Source organism: Eubalaena glacialis, chromosome 4 (assembly GCF_028564815.1).
Source record: "Eubalaena glacialis isolate mEubGla1 chromosome 4, mEubGla1.1.hap2.+ XY, whole genome shotgun sequence".
NCBI lineage: Eukaryota > Metazoa > Chordata > Mammalia > Artiodactyla > Balaenidae > Eubalaena > Eubalaena glacialis.
The window spans coordinates 67,107,656-67,124,109 of NC_083719.1; the positions used below are offsets into that span (position 1 = coordinate 67,107,656).

Consider the following 16,454-nt stretch of genomic DNA (forward strand, 5'->3'; position numbering starts at 1 on the left):
CTATGTTCTTTTCTTTCTCCTATTTGAGAAAAGCATTATTTATCTCTGCTGTTCAGTGACTCTGATAAAAGCAGAAACCACAGTGATTTGTGCTTGTAATTTCCCCATTATGAAACAACGATTTCAGCCTCACTTTGATATTCAGACCCAAAATTTCACTTAAGTACCCCAAAATGCCATGGCAACACATGTAAAGAATAATGACTAGCCCACAAATTACATTTTAACCATGTTTCAACTTTCAAGTCCTAGGATGACTTCTTTTCTAGTAGTTTCCTTATAGAGAGATTTTTGGTTTTCTATAGTGTAATATTTTGAGTTCTTCCTTTATTTTTTTTCAAGGGTGAGGATGGGGTGATGGTTGAAAAGATTGATATTTACAGTCTGAGAAAAATACAACATTTCTCAATCATACACTACCGTTCTAAATGTTATGAAGATGAAATCAAGTTATCCTGTTCCCAAACTCTCCTGATCTCTGCATACTTTATCTTACTTGGTTTCTGAGATAGGATATATTAAAATGAGTTTTAGCCTGGAGAATAAATGTAAAACTAAATTTTAATCCCTGGACATATGCAGGTTAGTGCATAATGGGAATGTTATATAATTTGAAAAACAAGAAGGTCTTACTGAATGTTTCAGTAATTATTTGTAATCAAATACAAAATACAGTTAATAAGAATCTGATTCAATTTGTTAGATGTATTTAGTAAGTCCTAGGGGGTCTATTTGAGCATTCTGCAGATATTTTTTCTGTCTTTCCTTTTAGATTATCACTTTAACGTACAGCAGGTGAACTTTCAAAGCGTGATATGTCTGAACAAAACTGTTGGGCAACATTTGGAAAAATATACCCAGAGGCAAGTGATTGAAGACGGAACTTCCATGTCAGACACAGAAAATCCAATTCGGTTTTGTCATTGAGTCAATTTTTTGTGTTTATTGTTGCAAAGACTTCATTCTGCAGTAATGTTGGAATCACTTCTTTCCTTGAGGGCTGTTGATATTCTTGCACAGTATTCTGGGTTTTTTGTACTTATTGTCATGTCTTTAAAAAGAATGTGAGAAATTACGTTAAAATAATTATCTATACTCAAGTATTTATAGTTACGGTTATTTCCACTTATATCTCTATATATTTATGGGTAGATTTTAAAATATTGTGTATATTGGATTAACATCATACAATTAATCCTGAATATAAAACTTTCATCAACACATAGTCAATTTCTTTCTTTTTTTTATGTTCACAAAAGGTGACAGACTGAGGTAAGCTGTCCTTCTCCTGTCCTATTGGAGTTCTGGATTAATTCCTATCCTATGTATTCAAGGAAAGTAATCTTACATTGATATTAGGCAATGCATTCAAAGACAAAAATTGTTGCAAATCACCATATCAAAATTCTAAAACAGAGCAGCTATTTTTTATCTGGAATAAAACTAGAATTAGCATTCATGATTATTTTTCTTTGTTTTTTTGATTTCTTGTTACATTTGCAAAAGTTAAAGTCTATTTTGGTGTTTTAAAAATCCCTTGTAGATGCATAAAAAGATAGTTTATGAGATGGATTATTGATATATAAATATGCTTGCCATCAACTAGTCTTGACACCATATTGTCAAAGCCTAAAAGGTAAGTGATCATTCTGAAAACCTCATCATATGATTATCATACAGCAATCAGAGCTCATCCACTTAATATTAAGATTCTTAAGGACAAAGGGTCTGTTTATCCTTGAGCATATTGTCCTTCTTGTAAAATTTTCATCTCCATAGCCTGCCCTCTGTTTGGTACCTACTATATGTGCTTCTGGCCTCAGTTCAAATGTTACTTCCTTAAACTCCCCCAAACAGAACAGGCACCCCTGTCATAGCTCCCTCTTCTTTTCATTCATGGTACTTATCATGTTTTGTAATTAGATATTATGTAATTCCTGTTTTTCTCTCCCACTAATCTCTATACTCCATGAGAACAGGAACTGAATTTAACTGCCATTGTTGCCCCAGCTCTAGGGGGTGGCTAGTGTTGGATCCAATTTGGTGAATGAATTAATTCATTAATACATGTTCTGAAAATTCTGTACATAGTTAAGAAAAACTCAATAAATATTTGTGGCTAGTTTATTTATTGAACACATAATTATACACATTCAGTATGTTTTAATACTGGACTTAACACAATTTTCTCATTAAATTTATGTCTTAATTCTCATCTTTACTTCCTTATAAACACCTTTTATTTTTAAAACTCTTTATTTTAATCAGAATCTCTTATATTTTTCTTTTGGATCTATGTCATAGCTGGATATAGCAGAGTAGAAATTTAGTGTTAGATAGGATAAAACTATAATCTCTGACCATATATATTAGATAAGAAAATACTGAAATTATTTTTCCACTGTTAGTTCCTGTTCATCATTCACTAAAGTACTTGATCAAATAACAGTGACAGCTTACAATAATTGTAAACATGAAAACATAAAGAAATGAACTTAGGTGTTTGTGGTTCAGAAGTATGTTATGATGTCATATTTTTCAAAAACGAAAGCAACTCCTATCTCCTATAATGGTTTTGGTTGAATTAACAATATTTGTTTATTAAAAATTATGTTAATGCCACTGGATTTCCTAAATTTATGTACTTGTAAAACATGGTATGCAAGGCATTAAAGCTGACTTCTACACATTTTGTTCTCAATACACACAGTCAATTACTAAAGATAGGCAGTTGTTTAAAAATTTAAAATTTCACAAAATTATAAAAGAAAAAGGGGACTAAACTAGATTTAACTTTTTAGATAACTCAAAATCCTTGTGTCTACTTATTTATTTATGCAATTATTTGCTTTTTTACAAAATGTATTGACCTAGGTATTTTACTAAATGGTTGATATATAGGTTTCTCATTCCAGTTCATCATCATTGTCCTTGCAAGCTGTTTATGAAAATGGCTATCTGAACACTTGAACTTATATCATTTAAAAATGACAAAGGAATATAAATTAGAACTTAAATTAGAAGAGTATCTGTAATACTGTAATAGATATTATGGAAACATCTAAACGATTTTCACGTATCAATCAAAAGTAACTTCAATTAAAATAAAAAATAATCAAACTTAAATCCCCTGTAATAGAAAATGAAGAATAAAACTAAAAAATAACTGAGATTTCTCAGAGTCAATGATAAGTTGTATGAACCGTATACGGAAATCTAAACTGAAATTATATAAATCAGATGTATTATTGCCTTAACTCACCTGTAAATATTAATTAGGAAATAATTAGTGTGAAAATTACAGGCAGATCCTTTGCCAAGTATTAAAACATTTGTTGTTAACATCTGAAATAATTATATTGTTACTGAAAATGTTTAATAGGTGATTGACACATATAATAATTATTACCACATAGTTAGGCATTGTGTTATAATAGATAGGGTTAAATATAAATTTATTCCTTACAAAGTAAAAGTACTTAATAGCTATATTAATTAAAGACATACATTATAAATAAAGAAGTCACATAATTAAAAAAATAATATTAAAGTAGCATCTCAGCATAAACATCTTACCTTTAATGGTTTAACTGAAAATGAATAAATATACTTAGGTTTTTAAAATGTAGAATATCATTAATATTAAAAATACTTCATTTAATTACACTGATAAAGGTAGTAATAATAAATTGATTAAAGTTGAAGGTATGGTAAATATGAGAAAAATGCAGAGAAAAGGTTAAGATCTGAGAAAAACAAATCTTTTGATGACAAGCAGACAGATATCAAGATCAGTCTGTCTACACCCTGAAAAAAGCAACCTCCAAAATTACCACTTTTATATTTTCAAGGCTCATTAGTAGTAGTAGTTGGTCAGATCATAGCATTCATATGTCTGCTGATTATTTGAAATGAGTGAGAAATAAATAAGTAATCTCAGATAAACTATCAAGATGTCCGCATGTAGAAATGGCCTAAAATGAGAAACAGATCCCTGTCTACCTCTCTTATTTCAAATCCATTTGCATAACCCCATTGCAATATATACTAAAACTTAATTAACCCATCAGTACAAATAAGAAAGAAGTGGTGCAAGTGAGGCAAATGTAAGTGCAGCAGCCCCAAATTGGACTGACAGCTTGAATGTGAACACAAGGATAGCGACACTTCTGTATGGGTGTCCTCTAACCCCCCAGCAGTTAGTCTCCATCATTCTCCTTTCCCTCTCTCACATGAAATATCTGCTGAAACAAATGGCTTCTCTCCCATTATTGCAGGTGTAAGCTGACCTAGTGGACCCCTGTAGGAGAGCATACAAAGCCTGAAGAAAGTTCATCAATCTTACTTCAGAGTGGAAGTACGCAAATTGGTTATAATCTATGTAATGTCAACTCCTAAGATCCTAAACTCAATCAGCTGGGAGCTAGCATTACCTGTAACCTGCAGGTGCTTCTATATGCCATGTAGTGAGTGAATGTTCTACGTTCTCAATGCATATCACTAAATCATCACTGTGGCAAGATGCACTTTCTTACTGTGGATTTTCTAAACATTCTAAAAAGCCACAGAAAAAAAAGCAAAACCATAGCCTCAGAAACCTAGACAATGGGAAGAATCAGAATCCTTAATTTATTACATACTCTTATAAATCAATGCGATAAAAACAAATACCTCAAGAGGAACATATTTTAGAGTGTACCTTAGGTGACCTGTTCTGATATCTGTCAGGGCACAGAGATGAACAGAGGGAACAGTAGAATGTCAGAGCATACGATAGGTTAAGGGAGGCACCTCACTATCACATGCATGTTCAGAGAGCAGTCTGGATTTACATATAAATATTTTACAAATATATAACCAAGTCAGAGAAAAACAAAGAATTTCATTAAACGCAATAGCAAAGACACTAGATGCGAACTAATGGCCATTAAGTTCAAAGTCTATTTCAATACATCCTTCCTAACCTATCAGGTTTCTTTCTTTTCAAGGGTATTTTCGGATGTGGTGACCTCAGTAAAATCTCTGATGGAGGGATGAATAGGCTTTAGTCATTGGTTTCAATTTCTAGCTCACATTAAGGTTTCCTTCCATTTTCAATAGGTAGGAAACCAACTGGCTGTCTAATTGCTCCTTGGTCAGTACAGGGGGCAAAGGCTGACTAGGCAGCCATATTCAGGTCCCATGAACCAAAAGAAAAAAGATGCAAGAGCTGGGCCTGGGTGGGCCAAGGACCAGTTGAAACTGAATTTAAGTTAACTTAGTGGGCGGTCAGTTAAATGCTTTATAGGAAGGTTGCTAGGTTTGTTGACTGGGTGGCTATTGGTCATCCAGTTGTATGATCAACCCACTTACTCATACTGTCCTTTCCTTCCATTCATCCATGCCTGAAGCTTCCTTTATTAACTCATGCTCCATGTCCTTCTCCAATTATTTTTAAGCTTAGAAATATTTTCCCCCATCCAAGGTATTTCTTTGATATTCACAATTTCATTATTTTAATGAAGTTTTTCAGGACTAGGGTAATGAGAATCTCCAGATCATCATTTTGTTTATATACATAACCCAAATAAATTCTTCAATAATTTTCCTTGTTTTATTTTATAAATTACCATTGTCAAGGAGGAAGAAAGAGAGGGAAAGTGAGAAATAAAATTGTTACTCTGGCTAAAGAGAGAGAGAGTGTGCGTGTGTGTGTGTGTGTGTGTGTAAGAGACAAAGTGGAGGTGGAGGGTGCTTTCAAGTTTATCTTGTTCAGCTCTGTCCAAAGAGATATCATTCTTGGTTTAGAGGAAAATACACTGAACTAGGAATCACAAGACCTGATTCTAGATTCCTTCCAGTCCTGGTTCTGTCACTAACTGTGAGAACCCGGCAAACCACATAGCCTATGTGTCTCAGTTTCTATGTCTGAGTTCTTATCTGCATTTGCCTTTTGAATTTGCATAATGTTATGATGCTCTAATAGCATTATATACATCAAAGTAGTACCACTATGAAGTTTCTATAAGTGCCCAACAATTATTAAGCTACATGACTATTGTTCTTGTTAGCATGAATTTGTGCCCAATTCTGGTCTCCTCTTACTGACTATAATCCTGTTACTGCCTCTCCCTAGGTTTTTATTTGTTTTGGAGAAGGTGGGGTGCTTTGTGCTTCTTTGTAAACATTTCAGGCAAATTATTATCCTATAATTTGATCCATCATCTCAAGACCCTACTGTCTTAGGCTTTCAAGAAGACAAATAAGTAGCATGTAAAACTCTTACTGATGTGTTGGCCAGTTCAACATGAACCCTCATGAATCTCTACCTTTTATTTGTGACAAAGGTTATCTGGTTAGAATGCTCTGAATTTACTGTTTGAAACAGAGTAACCACTCTGGGAGAAAATTAGGTCATATGCACAACTCAAAAGCCAAAATGTGATTCATGGGAGAGATGTACTTGGGTCTCTGAGGAACTGTTGACCTCCTTTGAGACCACAAGGCAACTACTCCTATGCCTATCATGCTCTAAGTGAGACCTATCCTGGAGAATAGATGCACATTAATAACATTAACAACAACAAATATGAAATGTGCCATTTCAATACATTATGAAATCTGGAAGCAAATTATTATTGATTTTGGCACAGATTCCATAATAAATGGAGGCTATGCAAATAAAGGTTTATATATATATGAATACTTACTGTATTGACAATTTCTTCCCATGAATTCTCCTGGGCACTCACAGGAATAGTTAGCAACAAGGTCTGTGCATATTCCACCATTTTTGCAAGGCTCAGCTTCACATTCATTAATATCTGAGGAAAATAGAAGAGAGGAAGAGAATTATTGGTGAAAAAATGATCAGTTATTAGAAGGTTTTAGGCGTTTTAAATAAAACAAAGTCTAAATAATGCTGTATGTGTGTATGTCTCTAGTCAATAATATAAATGGTGCCTACAATCGACAATTTATTAGCAATCAAATTAAATCCAGTTCAAATGGAATTGAGAATCCAAATCCAATAGAACTGAACCACTCTCCTATCCTGAAAATAAATATGAATAGTTTGGGGAAATATTCAGCATATCCTTAGAATTAAATCAAACAAATTAACCCTGATAGAGAAATGAATTGGTATCACAAGATCTAGAAACCTCCCCAGCAGCAACCACTGCCAATTAACACTGTCTCATTTCACCTTAATTCATTAAAATTCTAACTGACAGAGATGTTTTAGTTTCTAAATAGTTCGCCTTTGATGAATGCGATGAGAAGTAAATTGGAGTTAATAGCTAAATCTTGTTATATGCAAGGTATAATAAATGTAAATGATGATCACTTCCTAATCTCATTCAAGGGTTTCTAAAGTTAGGAGGGCTAAAGGGACTTACCTTTTATATATCATTATTATACCTGATGCAAAATCATATGAAATATAAAACATTCAGCAAATTATACTAATTTCCACTCTAATTTTGGACAACAGGGACAACAAATGGGATTTTGAATGAAAAAAGAATTAAAGACTAATTCAGTCAAATATCAATCACTGATATTTACACATCATTTTGTCTAAGCTCAGCACCAAGCTAGGTTCTGTGGGAGCCAGTAAAATAATTGGAGGACATGCACTGCTCCGCATCACTCTCCCTTCCTATCATCTATCTCAATTGAAATCCTGCTCTGCTCTTACTCCCACAACTCCTTCTTACATATCTAAATGTAGGGACTGTCTGTTTATGTGCCTTTCACCCTTTCACCTAGTCAATCTGTGAAGTTTACAAATGCAGCACCTGTCCTGCACTGTTCTTTGTACCTCCACAAATGCCACACTCTATCTGGAAAACCACTAGTGCCCAATAAATATTGCTTGATAAAATTTATAAAAAAATAGTGGTGCAAACAATCTGAAAAAAATTATTTCAGATGTGTAATGTGCTTTCGGATACACTACAACGTATCAAAAGTTATTCTGAAGTCCTGGGTTTTCATAGTGCTTAAAACAATATGATCATTAAACTACCCCCTCAATATCAAACAAGGACAAAATACTAGAAAACCTCTATTTTGCCCTTTCCTTTAACTTCTTTCTTATAAACAGCATCTCCTCCTGGAAGCAGATTTGGTCATCCTTTCATTCTAAGTTTATGGCAAAGTTTGGTCTAAATTTCTTTAGGCAGGTGGCCACTTTCTCTGAAAAAACCATCCCTTTTGGTTTCTGGTCAAGTGCTACAGTTTGAGAGTAGAGACAATTCATGACTGTGTTCAGAGAGAATCTGGATAATTTGAGCATTTTATAATATCAAACAATAGGATAAAATCAGAATCTGATCATCTCTAGAAAACAGCTGTGTACTATAAAATATAATAGACTCACAAATATTTGACACTAAAACTCTTAAGCAAGAAGGAAGGAAGGAAGGAGGGAAAGGAGGGAAAGGAGGGAAAGGAGGGAAGGAAGATGTCACTTATTCATTCTCTCATCTGATGAAATATTTAGCTCTTTTTGTCTTAACAAAAATTCACTTTTTATTTATATTGGACTAACATGCAAAGTACTTTCATTAAACTTTGAAAATAGCACAAAAGTCACTGTGCTACTTATTTTCTTACCAGATGAATGTCAGGAAATGGCAATGACTGGCTACTTTGGAACATGCTTAATATGTTTTTCCCTGTATCCTATCTACTACAGTTTGTTTTAGGTGAGATATGTCAGAGCCTGACAAGAAGTTAAATCTTCATGTCTTAAAGAATGCATTGCCTTATTTGGTAAAGTTAGACATAAAAAGCTACTCTTTTATATACTTATAAGGAAGAAACTGAGTATTAATTAATGTCTGAAAAAGAGCACATAAGGGAAATAGAATTTGATCTTAGATTTGAAGGAAAGTTTTAATTAGGATTAATATAAACAGGATGAAGAGGGTATTGTATTTCCAAGCAGGGATCCAGAATGAGTCACAACTTTGAAGCGAAGCGTTCATGGTATGACGGTGTGTTCAAGTACACAAATAGCCCAGTTTGTCTGGAGGACAGAGTGGGAAGGGGGGTGCTGGGAACCAAGTCTGAGGATGCAGATAGGGACCAGATTACCATGAACTCTTAGTGCCAGCTGAGGGAACTGGCCATTCTTTTTTGGCACTGAAGGCTTGGAGCCAGCTGCGAGGGTATCCTCTATACCCTTGTACCCTCGAAAGATTTAGAAAAGCCATATGTGGGTTGGACTTAAGAAATAAATGAAAGAAGGCCGGACAGAGACCCACCCAGGATTTGATGCTAAGAGGTACAACATATGTTTTAATTCTCAGGTAAGAGAATTACCTTACCTGAACATTTCTCATTTTAATATTGACCTATATCATGAGTAAAATCAAACCCAGCTCTTGCTGCTTTGAAATGTCAATAGAAGGAAGTTTTCATAGTTGATGATGTGAGATCAAGAGTTATTATATGTACTATTAAGGATATGCAGTTACCGTTGTTCTTTGCTTCCTCATTTCTTCTAAATTTTTACATGATAAGTAGTACTTAACACATGAGAATGTGAATTTAATTGAGACTAATCGACCTTGGAACGTCTATCTATTTGTTCATCAGACCAGGTCTACAATCATCAACAATGGAAGTTAAAATTAAGAACATTTGTTTCTAAAAATACAGTTACACCTTTACCCAGAGGTTAACATGAGGTGGAATGAACTGGAATTGCATTTGCTGAAATGAAAATGCTTTCTAGCCATACTTAGTTTGTGATTTAAAAAAAAAAAAAAAATGATCCTCTACTGTTTGTGCATTTTTTGCTTTTTTTTTTTTTAAACCAAAAAACTACCTTGATCTAAATTCATAAAAATAAAAACATTATATTAAATGAGTTACATACTTTTAGTAGCAAAATAAGTAAAACATTTCTGCCTATGTACACATCTAGTAACACGTAGCCTCAGATAACAGATGCAAATTACATAGAAGCCTTTATATATCAGTACAATGCAAGAGTTCTTTCAGTGGTGAAGGCTATTTGCACTGCGATTAACACTGCAAGCAATCTAAATGGAAACAGACCTCAATTGGAATAAATCATGTTTAATTAAAGACTAGATATAAATACTCACAGAATATAATGAAATGAAAGTTAAACATCTTTGTAATAAATCACATACATATTTCTTTGTCACAGATCATGACATTATCATTTCCAGAAAAAAGTCCTCATCTATTCCAAATATACTGGGATATAATAAATTATTTTATAACTAAGAAAAATTTGACATAGCAGTTCCATACAAAATAGGAATTTCCATATTTGGTCATTTTTATAGTTCATTTATAATAATAATAGCTATCATTTTTTGAGGTTTTTAGTTCTATGACTGCTTCCTGAGAATTGTTTAAAAAAAAATACCATCATTCAAAGCTAGATTTTATAATTAAGACACCCAGCTGAATCCTGATTCCTTACTCTGAAAACATAAATTTTTGCTGTCCACCCTCTAGCTGATTGAAGCACAGTGGTAGGAGCTGAGCATGATTTCCAGATACAATCTCGTGATGTGTGTGTGTGTGTGTGTGTGTGTGTGTGTGTGAAGGAATTAAAAAGCAAAGCAAAACAAAGCAAAGCAAAACAAAGCAAAGCAAAGCAAAGCAAAGCAAAGCAAAGCAAAGGAGGGAAGGAAGGAGAGGAAGAGATGAGAGAATAGATAGTTGGTCACAACAGCATGCGTATCTTTGAAACAAAAGGTACTCTAAAAGGATGTCCAGACACTTTTTCTGTTGTAAATACTTACATAGATTCATTCATATTATATGCATAATTTAGTCTCTTTATCTTTACCATTATTTTGCCCTTAGCCCACCTTATACAGATTTGGGAAGGTGTGCTGTAGTCTCCCCTCTTAGGCTTGGCTTTTTGCTAACAGAAATAATGTCAACCCATGCACCCTCTGGAGATGTCACTGCGAGAAGCCTCCTCTAGTTATTGAAAAACACATATATTCATTAAGATCATTCTGAGTACTCCTGAACTTATACACATGTGCATCATGAGAAGTGCTCAGTTACTCCTAGTCTTTTTTTCTGGATCTTTGTCAGACCCATCACTGTGCAAATTACAGCCCCAAAGCCCATGAAACTGACTTTGGAGTAGTAGGCTGTCAAAGAGTTTTTGAAAATCAAAATTATATTTGCTAGTTCCTTTATCAGTGCCTTCAAAAAACAGTGGCTTCTCTGGGCATGATTTCTTGCCACAGAAATGATGTTGCTTCTTTTCAGAGCATTATATTTAAATATTCAGAAATCCCATTCTTCATTATAGACTCCACTAGCTGGTCAGAGAGGAAATGGAGATTTGCGGAGTCTAATCGCTAGGGCATCCTGTGGAAACTTTCAAAATTAATCGATTAACTAAATAACTAATTAATTAATTAGTTTTCAAACTGGCTCCCATTTGTAATCTGCAGAACAGCAATGATTGCACATTGCGCTCTTGGGCCATCAGTGTCCCAATTCACCCTTGAGTCTCTCTAGAACTCCTGAGGTGGATGCCATCTGGCCCCAGTAGTTCAACTGCATTTACTTTGCCAACTTGGCCTAGAATATTTTGAATATTGACCACCATTTAGACTAGGACATCCAATCCTTTTTAGGACAGAAAACCATGTAACCTCCTCTTGAGTGGAGGAAAAAAGACAACTTAATTCACTCGTGAAACTACCTCCTTTTGATCCCCAAGTATATCCAGGTCCCATGAGCATCAAGAAAGGAACAACTGATTCTCAGGCTGAGCACCCCTGTTTTGATATATTAAAAGGACACCATAACTAAGCCCTTTTTTTTCTTTGCAAAGATATAATTCCTTGGCTTCCTTATTCCCTTCCCTTGGGCTGTCTTTCCTCCTGCAATATTGTTATTGACTGTTAAATAGCCCGCAAGTGCTTATTTTCAAGTCTGCTATTTTTGATCCTTTGTAACCCATCTTCCCTGGGCTCCCCATTAGCTATTAAATATTCTCCAGACTTCCTGTGAGTGACTGCCTTTTAAAATTTAACCTTTTATATTTTTTCTTACCTAAAGTCTATGGGTTTTCAATTTCTCTTTTAAGGCTGAATAAATTATGATGAATTTCTAGGAATTCTGTCCTCCCACTCAGGTATTGAATTTAATTACGTCATAATCAGAACTATCTACAGGATTTCCCAATCATTTTGGGGGCAAGTCAGTATATTTTTAATCTTGTGTGCTTGAGCTCTGTTTTGATCTGGCCTTTTGCTATATTGCTAGTAATTTATTTTAAAGTAGTAAATTAAAATGAGCATTCTTGGATGAGAACATACCACAGGCAAACCTTTTATAATAATTTACTGATAACCTTCATTTACCAAGAACAATAGTGTAAAAAAAAATCCAAGAGGTATTTAACCATCACCGCTTACTAACAAAGATAATACTCTATGCTCATCTGTATCCTGGCACTCTCACATTTATTTTGAGATCTCAATTTTAATGCAAGAAACTTTGTTATTGGTATCCAGGTAGGGCCCAGTTCTCTAGGATGTCTCCGTTTAAAATTATTTCAGTAAGGCTTTAGTTGTCTTAATTAGATATTTGGCCAGCAAGATAAGACAGTTATTCCAAGATACTTATAAAGCCAAAACCAGGGAAGATAGAAGAAGGGTTGGGGGAGGGATAGTCAAGAGGGTGATATAACTCAAATATTTGAGGCCTTGAAGAAATTCATAAATAAAAGCTACATGAAAAAACACAGTAGAAGCTAAAATGAACCAATGCCTCTGGTAAAATTTTCACCAAAGAGCAAACAATTGCAAAGAACATTACCTTAGGGGTATGCAGCATAGTAACTTGACCTGCAATAAATATTCATTGATTGGTAAGAAAACTGAGAATATCAGAGACCTGGGGAATCATCACCTGTACTGTGACAGTGAGTTCCTGGATTTGGGCGGATGTACCAGCCTACTTCTAAAGCGGTTCTATTAAGGAGAATGGATTTAGAACAATGCTCCTTTTAAAAGTTAGAACTTTTAAAATATACCAATGCAAAGCCTCCACACCAGAGATTCTAATTTAAATGGACTTGGGTGGAATGAAGGCATAAATATTGTTTTATAGGAGTCCAGGTAGCCAGGGTTGACAAACACTGCATAGAACCTCTGTGTATGAAGTCCATCTATCCATCCACCCATCCTTAGTTCTCTGCTAGGTTCTAAGAATGCAAAGGTTAATATATCATGGACCCTTACTTTTCTCAAGGCTCTTATAGTACAGCAGATAGACGAGGAAATAATCAGTTACAGTACAAAGTGACAAGTGCTCTAATGAATGAACGCACAGTTTCTCAGAGATTCAAATAGCAATAACTAAATCAGTCTAGCAGGCTAGAGAATGTTGAATTTTAGAGGTGTCTATCTGACTGCGGACAATGCTTCTGAGTTATGTCAAGTTATAACTAATTACTCTGTAAAGTTATTTTTCTAAATTAATATGTATCTCATTATTCTACATATCTGAGAGTGACTCCTCATTGCCCCATAGTTCTGTGCTCCAAGTATAAAACTCATATATTTCCTTTTATTATGTATGTTATAATTTATATATTTTTGCATATTCATAATGCTTTATCCAAAATCAATCACTCTATTCTGTCAAATGCATGTTAAATTAGTTTGCTTGCAGTTCTCTCTAGTTTTAATGGTCAATACTAAAGATCAACTAGTTTGGATTTTTTCTATAGTGAGTTATCAGAAATCCATAACTGGCTAAAATGAGATGGGATTCACATGGGAAGCATAGCTATGATTCACATGGTTGCTTTCACACACCCATTCACTCACTCATTCATTCATTAAAACTTTGATGAGCACCTTCCATGAATCAGGCTCTAAAATACTGAATATATGATTGGATACATCAGTGAACAGGGATAGTTGCCACTGTTCTAAGAGGTCTCACCTTCTATAATTGGCACATAAAAGGACACAATGTTTTCAGAGAGAACTGAGCACTTCTAAATGTCTGGATATGCACAGAGACTATGTAGAACTACTAGGGATGGTGGTTACTAGGTAGTCTGGGACCAGATTTTTATGGTCTTACAAATCAAATTAAGGAGTTTGAACTTTAGTCCTTGGACACTGAGAAGTTAATAGAGAATTCAAGAAGTGTGGAAAGGGGGCATGGGATTGAATAGATCTGTGGTTTAGAAAGCTCATTCACTCTAGAATTTCATTACTGGTAACATTTGGAAAAATAATTCAAAGAGTTGGAAGGGCAATTTATGTTGAGTCTGTATCACCCAGACCATACATACAACATTATGACCACAGCATGTATCTTTAAACATTTGGCTTGGTTTGAAATGCATACAGACTTCCTAATATTTAGGGTTGCCAGATTCAGCAAATAGAAATACAAGATGCCCATGCAATATTTGGCTCATACTTTATAAAAAAAATTTTTATCTGCAATTCAAATTTACCTGACCATCCTGTATTTTATTTGGGAATCCTACTTGAATAATCAACTAGAATATGATTTCTCCATATTTTCTTTCTTTCCTTCTATATAAGCACTTAATTTCAGCATATGGTCATGCTTTCCATTTTGCATACTCAGCAGACCCCAAGGAAAACTACCTACAGTAGAAAATCTTTATTGACAAATGAGTCCTCCTCAGGCTTTTGCTCAAACTAAACTTCGTTGCTTGCAAAGCAGTTCACAATCTTTAGAGTTTACCTGTATGTAAGCTTCAATGTATTATTTATATAGTTATACTTGCATATATATCAATACTTCAGCTATGTAAGAGCCAAAGTAATCCATTTCTAAATAGACAAGGAGTTACGGATTTTAGGAATAAAATTACAAGAGATGCCCATTAAGCCAAAATCACTTAAGATTTTGAGAAAAATTACTAAGAGGAATAAAAGAACTGGGGGAAAATTTGCACTCTTATCAGCAAATTAATTCATAATGGTTTGGAATATATAGTATGCATGAAACTTACAGTAATCACTTATTTCACTTCATATGCAAGTTGTAAGTAGAAGGACTTAACACCAGTATATCATTTTGAGATGTATTTTTTATCAAGAGAGGCTTTTAAGGGAATAAATTAAAACTTACAATTCACCAGGTTGAATTATTTTTCTCTTCAATGACAGTAATTTTTTCAAAAAAAAACACATAGACAGTAACTTATACTAAACATGATGAGCCACTAAAAGCATACAAGCAATGCCACATTTAAATAACAGGCAATGATACACAGTTACATTTCATATATACAGAAAAATAATTTCACTTAGTTCAGAATTAATTTCTTAAAAATAACTCTATAACATATGAAGTATGGACAAACAGCTTTTCAGGATGACAACTGATTGACAACAATTAGCACATCCACCCACTTGTACTATGAGCCAAACCTTGTTTTAAACATTTTGTATATATCATCACACCCTCTGAGCTACTGTTATCATAACTGTTTTCCAGAAGAGTGAATTGAGACATTGAAAATATAAATAATATGTCAGAGTCACACAGGTGCTGAAACTGAGATTAAAACCCAGATAATTTGTCTCAGGAATCTATGCTTTTCACCAGTTAACCTTACCACCACTAGGAAATATGAATTCTCCTTCACCTTTACTTCATACTTGCCTTCAAGGTACCACTCTATGTGCTGAGGAGGACAGAGAAGCCAGAATACACAGCCCTTGATCTCAAAATGTTTAAAATGTTCTAGTAATATTAGTATTACTGCTCTAGGCCAAAGACTCCAGTCCTAAAATCTTAGTTTGGAACACTTTTTTTCCCTAATTCCTTTATTCCGTTTAGTAATTTTTCTCAAACTCTTAAGTAGTTTGGGCTTAATGGGCATCTGTTCTAATTTTATTCCTAAAAGCCATAACTGCTTGTCTGTTTAGAAATGGATGTCTTTGGCTCTTACATTCTTTTATACTTGACTTTTAACTTTACATTCTGATGAAAAGAATACATTTATTTTTGTTTCTTTCTTTACAGAGGACATGGATCTACTTTATACATGTCAGCTGAAATTCTTATTTTTCAAAGAGGATAATCCACATTTTTTAAAATCATTATTTGCAAGATAGCATACACATAGAAAAGTACACAAACCAATAGAGTTAAATGAATTATTGTTAAGAGACAACCTGTTTAACAGTCACCAAGGTCAAGCACAAGAACAACGCCAGCACTTGAGAGCCTTTCCATGCCCCTTCTATTCACAACTTCCCCTCCACCCTCACAAAGGTAACTGACCTCCTGCTTATTATGGCAATCACAGCCTCATTCTTTTCATGGTTTACAGTTTTATTACTTAAATACGCATTCCTAAATAGTATCTTTTATTCTTGCCTATATTTGAACTTTATAGTAAAAAAAAAGAAATCATTCAGTACGTGCTCTTTTGTTTGTGGCTTCAT

The 16,454-nt window shown here is 34.1% G+C and overlaps 1 protein-coding gene across 2 annotated transcripts in view; it reads right to left on the reverse strand.

Annotated features, from left to right (window-relative positions):
• The window catches only part of EDIL3 (EGF like repeats and discoidin domains 3), a 437,617-nt gene that overhangs the window by 179,726 nt on the left and 241,437 nt on the right, over positions 1-16,454 (reverse strand). For both annotated transcript variants that reach the window (XM_061187979.1, XM_061187978.1), the window contains one exon: positions 6,690-6,803. In XM_061187979.1, coding sequence (XP_061043962.1) covers positions 6,690-6,803 — 114 coding nt within the window. The remainder of the gene's footprint in view (positions 1-6,689; positions 6,804-16,454) is intronic.